At 33.2% G+C, this 19,818-nt stretch overlaps 1 protein-coding gene across 1 annotated transcript in view; it reads left to right on the top strand.

Moving 5' to 3' along the window:
- DGKB (diacylglycerol kinase beta) overlaps positions 1–19,818 on the top strand; it is a 754,568-nt gene that overhangs the window by 90,338 nt on the left and 644,412 nt on the right. The window contains exon 2 of the mRNA XM_049785694.1: positions 903–1,159. Coding sequence (XP_049641651.1) covers positions 1,090–1,159 — 70 coding nt within the window. The 5' untranslated portion in view covers positions 903–1,089. The remainder of the gene's footprint in view (positions 1–902; positions 1,160–19,818) is intronic.

Raw genomic sequence — 19,818 nt, 5'->3', positions numbered from 1 at the left:
AGCAAGAGAACTTAGTGTCCAAGTTATTGGATCTAGGTATTTCCATAGTTTTTCTAACACTGGGTATTTTAATTTGACAAACCCCAAAATCTTGCATTATTTAAGGTTTGTAAAACTTAACGAAGAATTATTTGTGTATAAAATTAGATATAATAAGACATCATTCACTTTATTTATATAGTTTTATTTTACTGGGAAGCATATCCAGCAATGCTCAGGACTTTTTTTTCCCCACTATTGTTCAAAGATCCCTCCTGGATGTTATAGGTGGAGGTATATATGGTGCCACTAATTGAACCATATTGGGCACATGCAGGACAAACACTTTGCCCATTGAATATCTCTCTGGCCCAAGAATTTTGTATTGTTTTCTCCTGGGGTATTGTAACCACAACTGCCTGTGCTCTGGATTTACTCCTGACTCTGATCTAGCTTTAATTTTTGCCACTGCTTGGGTGACCACGTGTGATACTGGTAATTATTCCACTTGTTTGCAATGTGTAAAGCAAGTAAATTCCCCCTTTTACTGTATCTCAGGCCTGCATTTGCATAATTAATCCTATTTATTTACAGTTAGACATTCAGGGTTCAATATAAAATATCCTTAAAAAGTAATTGCTTACACTGGGAAGAATGGTGGCTCAAGTGGTCGGTTGTTTGCTTTGCATGTGGCTAACCTAGGATAGACCATGGTTCCATCTCTGGGTGACCCATATGGTCCCCAAGCCTGAGGTGATTTCTGAGCATCACCGGGTATGACGCCCCCAAAATGTAAATGAGTACAGTTTAGTATGATGCAAATTACAATGACATAAAACTGTAATATTTTGAATACAAATTTTTAGCATGGGAAAGCATCAAATTTCATATGCATTTATGCAAATTTATTTTTCCACTTTCAGCAATTTGATGCATTACCGAAACTACAAACCTTCATCCATAATGTTTTTGACCAACTGTATATTTTGAGAGCATGAAATATTTGACCATGAAACATGTCATGTGGAAATTTTAAGGCAATAAGATTCTGCCAAACCTCTGCATAAAGAATTCTTCACCTTGTATGTAAGAAAACTCCCTGACATCATCATGACAAACCAGGAAAAGTGGGCCCATCTCAGCCCATCAGAGTTTTCCCAACTTCAAAAATATGCTGAATGTAAGTATTTATATTTATTATATGATTTTTTTTTACCATTTGTGTTATCATTAATTCACTCAAATAAATAGCAAATCCTGTCTCATATGTACATTAATGCAGGAATATTTTATGTATTCCTAAGTCAGTTATCTAGAGATTATCATTTTTCATGAGAAAAAAGGAAAAGGACAAATACATCAAGAATGACATAAGATTGGTGTGAGTAGAGGGATAACCAGGGTTACTGGAGAAAATAATGTGTAAGAAGTAGAAAGAGAAAATGAACCAATATTACATAGTAGTGAAGAGGCCAATCCTGATTTCGCTGGAAACTTATGAAAAAAAGGCAGTGAGGAAAATAGGAAATAAGTGTCTAAAATATTAGGAAGGAAAGCTTTAAAAGGGGTTAACACAAAAGGAGAAGCTGTAACAGTAAGAAATATGATATACAAATAATACTCCTTATTTAAAACCTTATATATTGTAAATATGATGCAAGAAAATATTACAATAAATAGAATATACACATAATGATCACAGTATTTCTTATCTGAAAAAGCATATTTCACAGTGTTTTTTTTGTTTGTTTTTCTGTTTGTTTTGGGGCCACACAGTGATGCTCAGAGGTTACTCATGGCTATGTGCTCAGAAATCGCTCCTGCTTGAGAGACCATATGGGATGCTGGGGTATCTAACCAGGGTCCTTACTAGGCTAGCTAGTGAAATGCAGATGCCTTACTGCTCTTACTGCTTGCATTACTGCTACGGCTCCATATTTCACAGGTTTTTAAGAGATTTTAATTCCTCAAGGAGTGAGTTATTCTGGGTGAAGGTGTGAGTATTATAGGTATTTTATAAGGAAGTTAAAATCTCAAATACTATATTTAATTTTTAAAGCCTTAACATTTAAAATATTGTATTGATAGAAATCTGAAATTGTTAGCCTTGGAACTCAAAAATTATTTAAATAACAAAGGCACACTTAATTTATATTTGGAGAAAATTTAGTTCTAAAGAACTTACTTTTTTTCTGATCGTTTACATGAAAACAAAATCGGGGGGGTGGGCAGAGAGATAGCATGGAGGCAGGGCATTTCTGAGCATATAGCCAAGAGTAATCCCTGAATGCTGCTGGGTGTGACCCAGAAACAAAAACAAACAAATAAACAAACAAGTAAAAACAAAATTTGGGGTGGGAGAATATAAGGGCGACAAGAAGTCAGCAATATTGCGCCAGATTGGAGTAATTTTTATCTATACTTTTATGCTAAAATTTTTTAAATCATAGAAAATTATATTGTTTATTATTTCTACTTTCTATCTGTTATTGGCTGATATATAATTGCCTATAATTGAATAAATATTTTAGTTGTAGTGACATTTTTCTGCATGGTGAAAATATAACTGAGAACCATACTAGTCCCCTATTAGAAAAATTGTTATATTATATTTACATGAAGGCTAAAAAATACTAGATATATCACTAAATATTGATGTAGTGTAGCATGAAAGCCACAAGTAAAGTTTAGGGTTTACTCATACTTTTGTATTCAGTTGCAAGTTAAGATATTTTCAGAAATTAAATAGTAATTAAAAAGAATACTTAAAAATAGTTAAGGTAAATAAAGATGAAAATAGAATGAAGTCTGATAAAAAATTCCAATGATGAACTATATTAAGCCATGCATAATTTAATGACATAAGTACAGCTACAGCTGAAAATATGATTAAATTATTAAATTTAAGTTAGGCACTGAGGATTAATTTTAGAGTTTTGAGAGTAGAAGAACATAATCAATGTTATGCTTGAAGAAATCTAATTTTGTTGCTATCAAAATAGTTCATGGTCATGAGGTGAAACTGTAGTTAGGTCACAAGACTGATATTTTATACAAAATTATGGAAATGGTAAGACTATACCAATGGGAGGAAATTTAGTTACTGTAACATTAATTAAAACTCACACTGGGAAATTGGTGGTGTGAATGTTGCACTGATGAAGGGGGGTGTTCTTTACATGACTGTAATCATACAACTATAATCATGTTTGTAATCACGGTGTTTAAATAAAGATAATGATAAAAAAGAACAAAAAAACTCACAAGGAGAAGTTTTGAATAAAAAACTATGCAATTTGAGAGATCCAGAAATAAAAATAAGAATTAGAAATGAGGAGAAATACAGATGGCCAAAAATGGTCCTCATTACTAATCATTAAGGGGATGCAAATGAAAACAACAATAAGGTTCCATCTCACTTCACAGAGAGTGGCACACATGACAAAGAATAAGAACAATCAGTTTTTGCATGGATGTGGGAAAAAAAGGAGCTCTTCTTCACTGCTGGTTGGGAATGTCATCTAGCCCAGCCTTTCTGGAAAACAATATGGAGATTTCTCAAAAAACTGGAAATTGAGCTCCCATATGGTCCAGCAATATCATTTCTAGGGATAAACCCTAGTTATCAAAAAACACAATACAAAAATGCCCTCTGCATGCCTATTTTTGTTGCAGCATTATTTACAATAGCCAGAAACTGGAAACATCCCAGGTACTCAACAACAGATGAGTGGCTAAAGAAACTGTGGTACATATACACAATGGAATACTACGCAGTTATTAAGAAAAATTAAGTCATAAAATTGTCCTATACTTGCATGGGCATGGTGACTATTATACTGAGTGAAAGGAGTCAAAAGGCTAGAGATAGACACTGAATAGTTTTACTAATCTGTGGAATTTCAAAAAAAAAAAATAAAAGACAATAGAGATGAGGCCTAGAAAGTTTAACACAAAGAGTTGTGAGTGCAGTTAGAGAAATAACTACACTTACTCCTGTCATGACAATGGTATTTTTAGAGAGAAATAGAATCAGTGACACTGAGAAAGCAAAACTAATATACCTGGATTATTGGGAGAATGTCACTGTCCAATGAATTGCCGCATGAAAAATCTGTCTTGAAGACAGACAGGAGGTGGAAGAGGTGGGAGAGAGGGCATTGGTGATAGGAAGGTTGCACTGGTAAAGGGGAGTGCTCTTTTATATAACTGAAACCTAACTACAAACATGTTTTTAATCATGGTGCTTAAATCAATATATAATTAGAAATAATAAAAATAAAAAAAATGAGGAAAGACAGAAGAGAATGACATTCAACAAAAATTGAACTTGCTACTGCATGATAGTAAAGCAAGTAGGGCATTTTCCTTGCACATCCATACACGATTTGATCCCTGGCACTTTATCTGTGCCATATATCTGACCTCCCCTCATCCCCCCAGGAGTGATCCCCCAGTTCAGATGCAGGGGTATGCACTGAGCACTGCCAGGTATTGTCTGAAAACAAACCAACATTTTAAATTCAAATTTGACATGAAGAAGGAATTTTAGAGTTAGAAAATACCTTCATAAATAAAAATGTTGAAAAGCCACAAGATTGGTTCATGTTTGTACCCTAAGAATACACAGGTTTTGGGGTTGAAGCAGTGGTGCAGTGGTAGGGCATTTGCCTTGTACACAGCTGCCCTAGGATGGACCGGGGTTCGATCCCCAGGCATCCCATATGGTCCCCCAAGCAAGGATCAATTTATTAGCTCATAGCCCAGAAAAAAACCTGAGTGCCAGTGGGTGTGGCCAACCCGTCCCCCCAAAAATGAATACACAGGTTTTGTTTGCTCTCCCTCTCCCACAGAGTTAACACTGAAAAGACAAACCAATTAGACTGTTTTCTTGTAAAATAAACTGCCTTAGTCAAAACAGTGTTAGAAACAAACATATGATCCTAAATATTGTAAATTACTATGTTTTTATGATACTCATTGGATATAACCAATTTATCATAGCAGTTAAGGTTCAGATTTTTCATGCGGCAATACATTGGACAGTGACATTCTCCGAATGCTCCAGGTATATTAGTTTTGCTTTCACTGATTCACAACTTTCATGAAGAAATCATATGCAGAAAGATGTACACATGAGTAAATTGAAATAAAAACTTTATAATTAAATTTTCCATATAAAATAGCCAGCACCTATATATTCTATACACTTCATGTAGAATGGGTTGAGAATGTGAAACTCTTGGTGAATATCTGTGAATTTGGGAAACCCACTGCCTCTGCACAATATAATCAAAATTATTGGTGGGCCTAGAGAATATTATAAAGATCATTATATCTATTTTCTGATTTTGGATTTTCTCCACAATGGACATAATATGTCTTTTGTTGTAGTTTGGATGTTTTCTATCAAAGTAACATTAGACTTGGTAACTTGCAAGCAACAGAAATTCTCACAATTCTGGAAGTCTCAATTAATGGTGCTTGCATAGTTTGATTCTCAAGAAGCACTTTGGCTCTGAAATGGTTAACATGTGATTGTAATTAGAACCATGAATAGTGAATCAAAGCCCTCTGGGAACTTTAAAGGGTGCTAATTAAATTTATGAGGGCTCCAACCACAAGATGTTACCTATTTCTAATTTTTACACAAGTAAACTCTATATTCAGTTGGGGGAGGATCTGTAAATTTGTGAATACAGACACTTGGTGCACTCACCCTTCAATCATGCCACAAATGTCCTCTGAGGTAATTATGATGATTAAATGTAATTAAATAGTGTCTCAGATAATTAATTGGGTTACAGAAACTTTAGACAACTTATGTTCAAAACCTCTTCCCTAGTATTTTGGACTCTAACTTTAAGAAAGTTACTTGACTTCCCTCTGTTCCACTTTCACACTTAGTAAATGAGGAAAACAATATGTCAAGCATTGTTAGTATGAAATTGAATGGATTAATGTATTTTAGGTAGAGATAACTGCCTGATTAACTACAAATGGTATATTTGTTTGTAATTGTTATTGAGGGTAGTGCATATTTTAATGTTAATTTAGCATATTGGTGACAGTTGAGTAGAAATGTGCCACATTTCTGAGACATAAGAATTAGTATTATTTTTTGCTGCTTGAATACCATATTTTTCTCACAGTTAGAAGCTTCTGGTGCAGTCTAGGTCCTATGATATCCTCACAGAAACTGAAGGCATCTGATGTAAAGCCTGCTGTGGCAACTTCCAGCATGCTGAGACCACACTCTTGTTCGGGACTTCAGATTAAGTCATGCCATGGGAACTATTTCCATTGATATGTGGTAGAATTGGTTGTTTTTGTTCTTGTCGTTTTGTTTTGTTTTGTTGTTGTTGTTGTTTTTTGAGATACTCAGCAGTGCTCAGGGGTTACTCCTGCTCAGCCTTCAGAAATTGCTCCTGGCTCAGGGGACCATATGGGATGCCAGGGATCAAACCTGCATCATTCCTGGGTCTGCTGGGTGCAAGGAAAATGCCCTACCACTGTGCTACCACTCTGGGGATTATAATCATCTATTACATCATTTATTTAAAGCCATCTAACCCAGTGTTCCTACAGAGAGTTATTATTAATGCCACACACTGAACTGAAATTATTACAATATTAGTTTAATAGTGTTTCCTGCTGCCATTTCATGGCTTAGTAATGGCTTAAGATAGTGCACCACTTTTCAAGAAAAACAATACTTTTATGGAAAATGTACATGTATTTCCAAATAACTTATTATCAACCATATACCATCACTTAGGATCATTTTATTTGCTATATATAAGTTGTGCTACATATCATGTCATTTTTTTTAAATTCTGTGTTATTTTGGTAGGAACACTTCCAAATTTCATATTTTTATACTGTTTGGGAAGGCGTTGTAGAAACTTGCAAAAATGATGCTAAACTTGTTCATTCAGAAAGCATCAATGTGCCTAATGTATAACTTTTTTCCATTGGTATGATGCATGTTCCATGGCTTAGTAGAAATAAAGACAGGTTTTACAGATGAGCTAATATTTGACAATGTTGGATGCACTCTGAACTCCACTTATTTTTTTTTCATGTGACTCTGAAAATGTTATTTAAGCTACCTTCAGCTTTCTCATCTAGAAATCTAGACTCCATCCTTAGAATATAAAAGGATTTTGGGTCCGAAGAGAAAGCATGGAGGTAAGGCATTTGCTCTGCATGCAGAAGGACAATAGTTCAAATCCCGGCATCCCATATGGTTCCCCGAGCCTGCCAGGAGCAATTTCTGAGCGTAGAGCCAGTAGTAACCCCAGAGCACTGCCATGTGTGACCCCCCCAAAAAAAAAGAATATTAAAGGGTTTCAAGAAGCATTCCCAAAAGGCTCGAGGACTAGGGAATGTTAGATTATATCTTGATTTACCCCAAACAAAGATCATCCCAGGTTGGCTTCACCCAAAACAAAGATTGTCTTATAAATACACCTGGACTGGACAGGCTCAGGATAGCCTGACTATGTGCCCTTACTCTGTTATTATTCCCTCACTTAAGGAAGTTTTCTGTACTCAATAAAAACAGTTTTGGCAGGCTCTCAAAATTAACTAGAAGATTGCCAGACTACATATGTAGTAAGGAAAACACCTTACTTCCATGCTATCTCTCTGCCTCCTATGTGAAATATCTTGATTTTGATATGACATCTGGTCTGAAATTGGAATCTGGTCTTCTTTTTTAGAATATGTATTTCTCTCCTATTCAACACTCTTTGTTCTGATTCACATTGATTAACTCAGCATTTTCTGATTCTGACCTAGATGATATTTCAAAAATGTACGTTGGCTAAATTATCTCTTTTGGGTCATCTCTGGCTTTGGTCCCTCCTCATTGTAATGGTTCAGTTTGGATTTCCTTTGTCACTTTTACCATATTCTTCTGACTTAACTCTTTCAATATTTAAATCTTAAAATACTAAATGAAGGTAATAAGTATCAATATGAAATTTTCCATTATGTATCATCCTAAATGTTTAACAATTTTATTCTTATATTTTTTTAATTTTAAGACTTGCTAAATAATACTTTTAAAATATATGTCCCAAAATATTGAAATTTAAAATTCCAAGAAAGGTTGCCCATGATTGTAATAAATTATTATTACAAATTCCTAATATCTAAAAGAATTAAAATTTTTAATTAAAAATGGTAGATTTTATTCTTATATTTCATATCCCTACCTGTGTTAGCAAGCACAGGTTGAGAAATTTTTCTTTAATTGGAAAAGTTAAATTTCTTATTGTCCTATACCTAGTTTAGTCATAAGTCATCCAAATAAAAACTTTGCAATATAGTACTTACCATTATTATTTTTAATATTTTATAGTATAAGTCCTGAAGGTTGATCCAAGTAATCCTAAATTATAGAATAAGTTTTTATCTTGAAGAAAATTGATAAGATTTTATATGTAACCATACTGCATTTTTATTCATTTATGCAGCTTTTAACTTGTAGGTTGTTTTCATGTTTTAGCTATTGTAAATAATGTTGCAATAAACATTGCTAGACTGCTATATTTTTATGTTAGTAATTATGTTAGCTTTTAGAGAGATACCAGAAAGGCAGAGGACGAAGGACAAATACTAGGTAATCTCATCGTGTTTGATATAGAGAGGAAAAAAGGCAAGAGAAAAAAATACAGCACTGAATGCTTTAAACCCTTTTCCTTGTATTACAAAACTCAGGTTGCCAAGTAGGTGGAGTGGACAGGGGTCAAGTAAAGAAGGATGAATGAAGAGGTGAGTTAGCAGTAAAATAAGGGCAAACTTGGTAAGTTATGGTAACTGTACATAAAAACCATAAATATTAGTAGTATTAGCTTTCAAAAATGTAAGAGTTATAGAATAAGAGATATTTGCCAAGAGTACATGTAACTTTGCCTAGGTTATACTGTTGGCTTAGTTTTAATTTCTGAGGTAATATTTTGTGGGGTTTTATTTGATAAGGATTGTATCAATTTTCCCCAACAAATATTTTCTTTTGTGAATATCTATTAAGTACCCTTACTTAGTAGTTATTGTAGTTTTCATGCTATAGAATGTAATGTTTCTTTTTATTTTCTTTTCATCTGATAGACATGATTGATCATAGATTTGGTTCATGTCTACACATAGTTTATGTATCCATAGGCTCCTGACAGTCACAACACGATTTTTTCTCACAAAAAATGGGTGTTTCAAAAGCCTTCTCCTAATTAATCCCAGTGATTTGGCAATAAAGTTCTTATTCTTCTGTTGGTTACAGATCTGTAGGATTTAGTGGAGTTGCCTTGCCAATCACTAGATAACTAATGCCAGGGATATTTTTCTGGGCTAAACATCAAAAGCTTTGGGGACAAACTTGTGTAGACAATTCCCAAACAGATATAAAAATACCTTATCCACCAAAATGACAACCTAGACCATTGACAAGATTTTTTGGGGGGGATCAACTCTACTGAATATAAGCCAGTCTTTTAAGAACATGTTTTATGTTTGGGGGCTCAGCTAAATGAGTATAAGACAGCATTTAAAGAACATGATTCATTTTTCCGTTCCATATCACCTTGTAAGTCTCCTGTACTTAAAACCAATTTGAGGTATGAAAGAGCAGTAAGAATTTTAGAGACCAAGATACTATTTTGGGTAAGAATAAATTAAATGCTAATGAGGATGAAGAAAGAAGGACTGGTACTTTTGAGTAGGAAAATTAAGTCAGTGTGCTTCACCAGATCCCTGAAAATAATGCAGAAAAAGTGAAGGTTTAGAGAGAAGTTTAGTAATTTTACAGGAACTATTGAACCATTTGCTCCACAGAATCAAATAAAATTATAAATTAGATTCAGAGGCATACAATTCTCCCATACTAAAGAAAGATATTAGAGCTATAATTAGTAGATATTCTTTTGTATTGTGAATGCTAATCCTATTACATTTACAGAAGCTATGACACAGTAGAAGTAGATTGAATACAAAGAGAATGATGGAGAGAGAATACCAGATAATGTCAGGCATTTATTGCCTGTTTTTAATAAAACTTTTCTGAGGATTATATATCAGTAAAATAATTCAAGAAAAGGTAAACATAAATGAAGTTTCAATGGAATGAATAATATTCTGCAACATATAGAACATGATATTTTCAAATGACATAATCCAAAAGTACGATATCCAATACATGTCTATTATTTTTCATTAGGAATGTTAACAGTAATTTTTTAGAATGGTGAATGAGATAAGTGAAAAAGTGAAGTAAAGAGAATGTATTCTAATTTTTTGTAATATCTCTTTTAAGAAAAGAAAGGTAAATGCATAGCTAAAATGATTAATTTAATAAGAGATTTTGTTTATTTTTTTCAAGCCCTAAGAAAACAAACACACATATAAAGTTGTAAATTAATTTACATACAAAGAGAATAACAATAACTTGTGTTAAAGTGTTTGAAAATTATGGCTAAAACTTGACTTTGTTTGTTTGGATTTATTCCATGTAATGTAGTCTAGTACTGTTTATTTTTTAACGTGTTGTTGAAAATTAAACAAGTTATATAATCTTTTCATTCTAAATATTGCAACTATGTAATTAAGAAAATAATAAATCCTATCACAAAATTGCTGTATGACTCAAATAAAATAATATGTATTGAAATACTTGTAAACTGCTAACCCCCATATGTAAGTTAATTACCCCTTTCATTGTCATTAGAATGTTCTGAGTTATCTTTTTATTTTTTTCTCTTTCTGTAGCTGAACTTGCTTCTTAAAGACACACATTTCTATGTTCTTATTATTGGTTGAATTTTATAGCTTTCTTTTTGGTCTATTTGAGAGACACTCTCCCCTCTACAACCTAATTGCTCCATTTTGCCAAAGCTTATCTTCTTATCCTACTGTCTTTTTCAAAGTGTTAGCAAGTAGAAAAGGATGCTAAATATTAGCAGGGCTATTTGTTTTTGATGCTAGAAGACAACTCTGGGACAGACAGAGAAGCATAAGTATGCCATAGCCAATAGTACATGCCTCAGGCCATTATATACTTGTCTAAACTACATCCCTAGTGTAGACATCACATTCTAATTTGGTTCTCTGATACAGTTTTTCTGTATGAACTCTGGGGACCTCTACTTGTTCACACACATGTTCAATTGGGTTTACAATGCCTTTCCCTGTTCCTCACACATTGCTTAGTGTTACCCACTGATGGTAACACCTCTTTATTGCTCAGATATACATTTGGTATGATCAGAAAGTTCTTGTGACATGAGAAATTATGGAAAGCACAGTTGCCTGGCACAAACAGTAAAACTCCCAGAATAGGAAGAATGTGTTCATAGCAGTATCAGGGACTGAATTATGACTCAAAGATTACAAGACATATGTTATAAGCCATTTTCCCAGGTCCCAATTCAAATTTTATATTTGAAAGTAAATGCATGTTTATATTTTTAAGAACAATCCTATCCATGTTTTTCAAAAATTTTACTAGAAAAATATGAGAAAAAATAGTCCCTTGAGAGATAATCTAGAATAAAGTTTTTATCTCTCAACTTTCAATAAAACCTGCAGAAATCTGATATATACATTGATAATTATATCTCAATAAACATGATTAGACTGTTTTCGGTCACAAGAGTAAGTCCAGAATTTGATGTAAATATATTTTCCTCTCAGGTTGCCATTAATCCATATGACAGTAGCCTCATATTGTGGCTAGAGTTTGTTTTGAAATATGGTTCCTTCCTTTGCTTTTTCATTGACTTATAATTAGGTTTTTATATTCTACCAATTTGTGCCCTAGTAAATAATGGTAAAAGGAGTATTACTCTCAATTCACATCTAGGGAGAATGGATGGAAATTCATTCAGTTACCAGCACTTTATTCTCTCCCCATAAAAAGTAGTTTTAATTTTTGCATTTTATATGAAGAAGCATTGAATGTTTTAAAACATAGTTATTCACAAGTTATTATTTTTTCTAAGTATGATACAATTGACTTAATTTTTAGTAATTTGATTTATTCTGTAATAAATACATGAAAAGAGGTTTTGGGAGAAGTAGTCCAAACTCTGCAGAATGTTCCTTTGTATACTTCGAATTTTTATGGACTCCTTATACCTCAATAAATTGTTAAGGGAACTGTTGACATTTTGCCCAATGCCTTATGTGCTGTTGAGCAGAACATGTACCCAATGATTTGCATTATTTTTCAAAGGATAAGATACTAAAGCCAGCTTTTAAATTTTCCTCACTCATCCTATGATATGTCCTATGAAACGTCCTATGAAATCTATAGTAACCTGGCTGGAGTGATAGCACAGCGGTAGGTGTTTATCTTGCACATGGCCAACAAGGACAGACCTGAGTTTGATTCCCAGCATCCCATATGGTCCCTGGCCCTGCCAAGAGCGATTTCTGAATGCAGAGCTAGGAGTGACCCCTGAATCCTGTGGGTATGACCCTCTTCTTCTTCAAAAAAAAATCTGAAGTCAGTGGAAACAAATTAACCTGAAGTCAGTGGAAAAAAAAAATTATCCCACATGAAATATCAAAAGACAAAAACTCATAGAACAATAAGGCTTTTTTTTTGGACAGGAAAATACACTGGATGCTAATAACATTCTGTCCAATGCTTCTGCTTCTTTATTTCTTTGTGCACTTCAAATTTGAAGATAGTATATTTCAATTTTATCAAATGAAATGTCTTGCCCCAGAAGAGGACTCTTTAAATATATGCTTTTTTTAAGCAGTTTTTGAAGGAGGTTATCTGAAATAAATAATCTTAGAGCATTTTTAGACTGCAGGGCATATTAGAATTATCTGTGTATAGGGTTTCTGCCTTGCCAGCACTAGCCTGGGATGGATCGCTGTTTGATCCCCGGTGTCCCATATGGCCCCCCAAGCCAGGAGTGATTTCTGAGTGCATAGCCAGGAGTAACCCCTGAGTGTCACCGGGTTTGGCACCCCCCAAAAACAAAACAAAACAAAAAATATAAACGAAAAAATTTTAAAACAAAATATGAATTTATTTTCAATAGCAAATATGTCAAAAATGGGAATAATATATAACTAATTCAAAATTTTATGAAAGGCAAACAATATATACACAAAAGATCAAACAAAATACAAATGGGCAAACAAATTTAATTTTGACTTTATAAAAACATGGGCAAATAACTTTTCAGCTCTTGCTCAAATAAAACTGAGCCAATTGGATAAACACAGACACTTTTCAGCCCTTTTCTTTTACTGATTGAATCTTCCTTCCTCTTAATTCTACTTATATGCATGTAATTTAACTGAGGAAAACAATATAAGATTTATAGGCTACAGGCTAATAATGTGTGCACTAAGGGATTTACTTAACTGTCAGATTCCCACTTTAAATGATGTAAAGGTATAAAAACCAAGTTTCATTTCACCTTTTCTGTCTATTTTTGAAGGTTTGCTTTTTCTTGTCTGCTACAAAAAATGTTGCAGTTGTCTTCTAAGTTCCTCAATTACTCGAAAGTGTTTCTGCAAACTTAAGCATACATCCAGTCACTGGAGAACATGTTAAGACATAGATGGCTGGAAATTCATGTACATGCATGTATAGGAACATTTCATGTCTTCAACTCTTCTGATGGCTGCATAATATTCCATTGTGTATATGTACCCCAATTTATTTAGCCATTAATCTGTTGAAGGGCATCTTGGTTATTTCTAGATTCTGGCTATTGTAAATAGCACTGCAATAAATATAGGTGTGAGGAAGGGATTTTTGTGTTGTATTTTTGTGTTCCTAGGGTACATCTCTAGGAGTAGAATGGCTGGATCAAATGGGAGCTCAATTTTCAGTTTTTGGAGGAATCTCCATCTCCCTTTCCATAAAGTTTGGGCTAGACAGCATTCCCACCAAGCAGTGAATAAGCGTTTTCTTTCTCCACGTCCCTGCCAGCACTGCTATTCTTTGTAATGTGCGCCAATCTCTGTGGTGTGAGATGGTACCACATAGTTGTTTTGATTTGCATCTTCCTGATTAGTGATGTGGAGTATTTTTTCATGTGTCTTTTGGTCATTTGTATTTCTTCTTTGACAAATTTTCTGTTGAGTTCTTCTCCCCATTATTTGGTGGGATTCGATTTTTTTTTTTTTTTTGTAAAGTTCTGTCAGTGCCTTGTATATTTTGGAGATTAGCCCCTTATCTGATGGGTATTGGGTGAAGAGTTTCTCCCACTTAGTGGGTGGCTCTTGTATTCTGAGTTCCATCAGGTCTATCTTATAGTTACAGGTGTTCATGCAGTGATGATATTTGAAGCCAGGACCTCTGTGTATCACACAATCACTCAAACACTATTTTATCTCCACAAACTTATTTTTATTGTTTTATAAAAACCACCTTTGGAACATCTTTATCATCCACCTTTAAAGATTCTTCTTCTAAATCTGACTTCTAAATGTTGATGGATTTCTGAGTTAAATTAAATTCTAAAATTTGACTTTCATTCATCTTGTGAATTTCCATTTAAAGGATTTAAGTAATACATATGTGCCTTTCAAGTTTATATTTCTAACTTCCTCCTAAATTACACAGCTGTCTTCTTGTATATTAATTAAATGTGTGACTGACATATCACATTTCACATATCCAAATGAAATTTGAGATCTCAATTTGCTCCATCAAAATCATACAAAAATGAAAAATAACATTATTTCTCGCATAGATTATGCTTTATTGTATTATCATTTAGGGGAAACTGTTAATTCAAACTTTATGCGCATGTTTTTTCATTCTCAATATGTAAGTAAATTTATTTTTGGTTAGCTAAATAAATTTTTTATTTAAATTAATTTCTTCCACTGTCAATCTAGTCAACAATCTTAAATTTTGATAGTTTTCCTTCTTGATCTTCCTTTATATGCTTATGTCCCTTTACAATATATACTCCACAGAGATGTCAGAGAAATCTTTTAATATGTAATCTAACTATGTCATTCTTTGTATAGAACCCTGAAAAAATGCTTAATCATGCATAAAGATACAAATTTATTACAATTTTAAATAGGTATGGGTCGCCTATATTTTACCTTACAATCTTTTAATAACAACAAGTTTGTCCCCTGAACTCAGTTATATTTTACTTTTTATCTATCTATCTATCTATCTATCTATCATCTATCTATCTATCTATCTATCTATCTATCTATCTATCTATCTATCTATCTATCTATCATCATCTATCTATCTATCATCTATATATCTATCATCAATCTACCTGTCATCATTCTATCTATCTATCTATCTATCTATCTATCTATCTATCTATCTATCTATCTATCTATCTATCTATCTATCTATCTATCATCTATCTATCTATCATCTATCTATCATCTATCTATCTATCTATCATCTATCTATCTATATCTATCTATCTATCTATCTATCTATCATCTATCTATCATCTATCTATCATCTATCATCTATCTATCTATCATTGATCTACCTTCCTATCTATCATCTATCTATTATATATATATATTTATCTATCTACCTGTCATCATTTCTTTTAATAACCACCAAACTGCTTCTTTTTCTCCTGTCAGTTCTCTGTCCAAATGGAAGGCCTTACATAGGGCATCTTCTGGCCCTTTGAAATTTTTCTTTCTTCATGTGTTCTATCCTGATCATTTCCTTTGTGTTATGTCCTGATCATTTCCTTCATAACAGTTAATGTGATTTGAATTTAGTTATTTTTATTTTTTATATTTAAGTATAAATGAATTTATTAATTGAAGGTACTTGGGAAAAAAGGAAGAAAAACAGAGGAAAATGGGGAAAGAGAGAGAGAGAATGATAGAGTAAAAGATAAAAAGACACACACAGAGAATGAGACAGAGACAGTGCCTCTTCATAGATGGAAAGTCTTGGTGCTCAGCCCAACATGAAAATAAGATGAAAGAACATATCTCAAGAGCACGATGTGAGGGATATGTGCTCAGTCAACATATACCCAGGCAATATACTTGAACCTTGTATGTTCTTTTGAAACTTTGTTATCATCCAGATTCTGAAGGTAGTTTTCTTTGATAACTTTTATTTAAATTATGAGTATAACGTTTAGCATATAGAGAATTTTGATGAATGAATATAATGAGCCAAAAAATAATTCTTTTTTGGTTGTTTTTTGGGCCACACCCAGTGATGCTCAAGGGTTACTCCTGGATTTGTGCTCAGAAATTGCTCCTGGTTCAGGGGACCATATGGGAGGCCAAGTATCGAACCTAGGTCCTTCTTGGGTCAGCCGCATGCAAGGCAAATGCCCTACCACTGTGCTATTGATTTGTCCTCAAAATAATAATTCTTTTTTGTTTTATTTTGTTTTGGGAAACACCCGGAAGCGCTCAGGGCTTACTCCTGGCTCTACGCTCAAAAATCGTGGCTGGCATGCTCGGGGGACCATATAGGGTGCCAGGATTCGAACCACAGTACTTCTGCTTGCAAAGCCCTACCTTCATGCTGTCTCTCAGGCCCTCAAAAAATAATTCTGATAAGCTAATAGAATATGGCAAATAGATAAAATGACTCATGGGTATCTAAATGGATCTTGTATGACGTTAGGATATGCCTTGATACAAAATTAAATCTTGAAGCAAGAGAGATAACACAGCAGTAGGACATTTGCCTTGCGTGCAGGACAGTGGTTTGAATCCCAGCATCTATATTTTCCCCTGTGCCTGCCAAGAGTGATTTCTGAGCACAGAGGCAGGAGTAACCCCTGACTGTTGCTGAGTGTGTCTCAAAAACCAAAAAATAAAATAGAATCTTAATTTAAGATTTAAACTTTACTAGTCAGAGGTATATTATGGTTATAGATATGATTGTTAGATAGACAGCTAAGCATACTGGTTGTAAATAATTGTGAAACATAATAAAGCTTAACATAAAACTTTAACAATAGCATATATGTTCAATAACAACAACAAACCTGAAAAGTGTTCTGCGGTGTCATAGCAATTCTTCATATCTAACTACACTATGCTACAAAATGAACCTTGCTCTTTTCAAATTTGTAACACATGTATATCTCTATGCTAATATTAAGTTAACATGAGTGTCTTGCTTTAATAAATAGAAATGTTTTATTAAGAAAGGAACACTATTCTCCATATCATTTAATAAGCATTTTAATATATTTTAAATGGAGGCACTGTAATTTGTAAAGATGCCCATAACTGTGTTTTTAGCAAAAAAAAAATATGTTCCAACCAATACTAATCCTACGACCATTGTTAACTTCCTTCTACTGAAGTCTGAATATTTTAGTTCCCCCAAAAGTTAATTATCAAAGAGAATTTTGTATGATTATTGTAGTTTTGTCCTATTCTTGTAGTTTTACTGGCTTTAATATATAGAGATAAACATATACCACTCTTCTACATTGCTGATGTATCCAATGCTCCTAACACTAGACCTCTCACCTCCTCTTACTTTTCTTATTCCTCTATTTTTCTCCTTTCCATTGCAATTCATTTCTGTAAATTAGTGGCCATAGGTTTGCCTACCTTTGACACCTGGTATTCTTCTCATGTTGTTCTTTTAATCACATATAAGTGAGATCACCCAGAATTTTCTTCTTTATCACATACATTACTTAACATAATATTCTCCAGTTCCATTGTTTGATTTCCTTATTCTTACCAGCTGCATAATATTCCCATGTGCATTTGTTTCATAAACCATTCACAATGCATAGTCTGTACATTCAGGGATCAACTCTTAGTTAATAGTCATTTGGTTCCTTTTCATTCATGTCTTGTCAATTTAAATATGCCAAGAAGCTCTTGTAAACAAAAACTTACTATTATATGTGCAGTTGAAATTTATAAAATTTAAAATGTTATAAACTCTATGAAAAATTATAAAAATATAAAATAATTTGTGCAAAGAAATAACTTCAATTGTTAACTAGGTGGTAGACTACTACTTTTCAAATTTTCTATATCTGTGAATCATATACTTGGCTGATAATGACAGCATTAGTCTAGTACCTCTTTTTTTATGCTACTTCTATCTCCACTCTCTATTTCATGTTGTTTCCTTCTATTTTATTCCAAATTACCAGATGCTACAAAATAATGATTTTCATAATATAAGTTGGTTCTGATCACCAATGTCAAGAGTTCTTTAGGATTTTAAGACTAATTGAGGTAAACTATACTCCAACCAAATGTTGAAATACAACATCTACTTTATTGGAAACAATTTGGAAAGACACAAACATAATGAAACTCAGGGTTTCATGATAATAAAATTCCTGACATATTATATTATAAAGAAATAGATATGTCTACATAGAGTTTTTAAGGTGATTTTGAATTTGACTTAAGAGAATTTTTGTTGACCCAGAAAAGAAATTATAGCAAAAATATATTAAAACATAAAAGATTATTTGATGATCTAAAATAGTTATAATTCCTACAGGTAATTCACAGCATTTAAAGCAAGTATATATGTATATATAAAACATATTTTATATATAATAATATTAATTTCTCTTCTTTCTATCATTCTCTAATGTCTCATCAGTCTGTCTTGATCCACAAGATTGAACTTGTTAATTATGTTTCAAGAGTAAGGGGGTATTATGAAGATTTTTCTAAATATTTTTCTAAATATTTCAATTTTCAGTTTTGATAACGTATTACATATAATTTTTTACTGCTCATTTTACTCAATTTTTTTATTTTGTTTTTGGACCACATCCGGTGATGCTCGGGGGTTACTCCTGGCTATGTACTCAGAAATCACTCCTAACTTAGAGGACCATATGTGACTCCTTTGGGGGGTCGAACCACGGTCCATCCTAGGCCAGCCACATGCAAGGCAAACGCCCTATAGCTGTGCCACTGCTCCAGCCTCAATTCCACTCATTTTTAAATTATTCTATTATGTTCTTCTGTGGCATGAAATAATTCCTCTTCAGGCAAATTGTATAGTGGTGAAAACATGTATTCAAGAGCCTGATATTAGAATATATAAGACACTTGTATGATAATGCAGTACCAGACAATGTCTCCCAAGTATTGCTAGGTCTAATGCTTGAAAATAAAGACAGATTAAGACCTGAGCACTACCCAAAACTCTATTTCCTATTCAAATTCCTATGTTTGAAGTTTGGCCCTACAAATTGTTTTTTCATAGCAAGTTATGTTATGTTCATAGCTTAATTCCCTCATCTGTTATATGTGGATAACCATAACATATATGCCATTAAATAAAATAATATCATTTTATTTTTAAATAATATCTTTACTTAAATACTGTAATTACAAACATGATTGTAGTTCGGTTTCATTCATAAAAAGAACACCCTTCTTCACCAGTGCAACATTCCCATCACCAATGTCCCCATTTCACCTTGCCACTCACTTGTATTAGAAACAGGCTTTCTACTTCCCTCACTCATTTACATTGTTATGATAGTTTTCAGTGTATTATTTATCTAATTGCACTCACCGCTCTTTGTGGTGAGCTTCATATTGTGAGCTGGTCTTTCTAGCCCTCAACTCTGGGTATTATTTTAATAATATCTTTTATTTCTTAAAACCCATATGTGAGTGAGACTATTCTGTGTCTCTCCCTCTGACTTATTTCACTCAGCCCAATAGATTCCATGTACATCCATGTATTGGAAAATTCCATAACTTCATCTCTCCTGACGCAAGCATAATAGTTCATTGTGTATATGTACCACAGTTTCTATAGCCATTTTGTATTGGCTTATCATTGTTATTCTACTTAAATTGATTTATGCAAAGAGAGACTCTGCCTTACAGTTA

Source organism: Suncus etruscus, chromosome 13 (assembly GCF_024139225.1).
Source record: "Suncus etruscus isolate mSunEtr1 chromosome 13, mSunEtr1.pri.cur, whole genome shotgun sequence".
Lineage (NCBI taxonomy): Eukaryota > Metazoa > Chordata > Mammalia > Eulipotyphla > Soricidae > Suncus > Suncus etruscus.
Note: the sequence above shows the minus strand (reverse complement) of the source record. Positions and strands in the feature narration are given on the sequence as shown.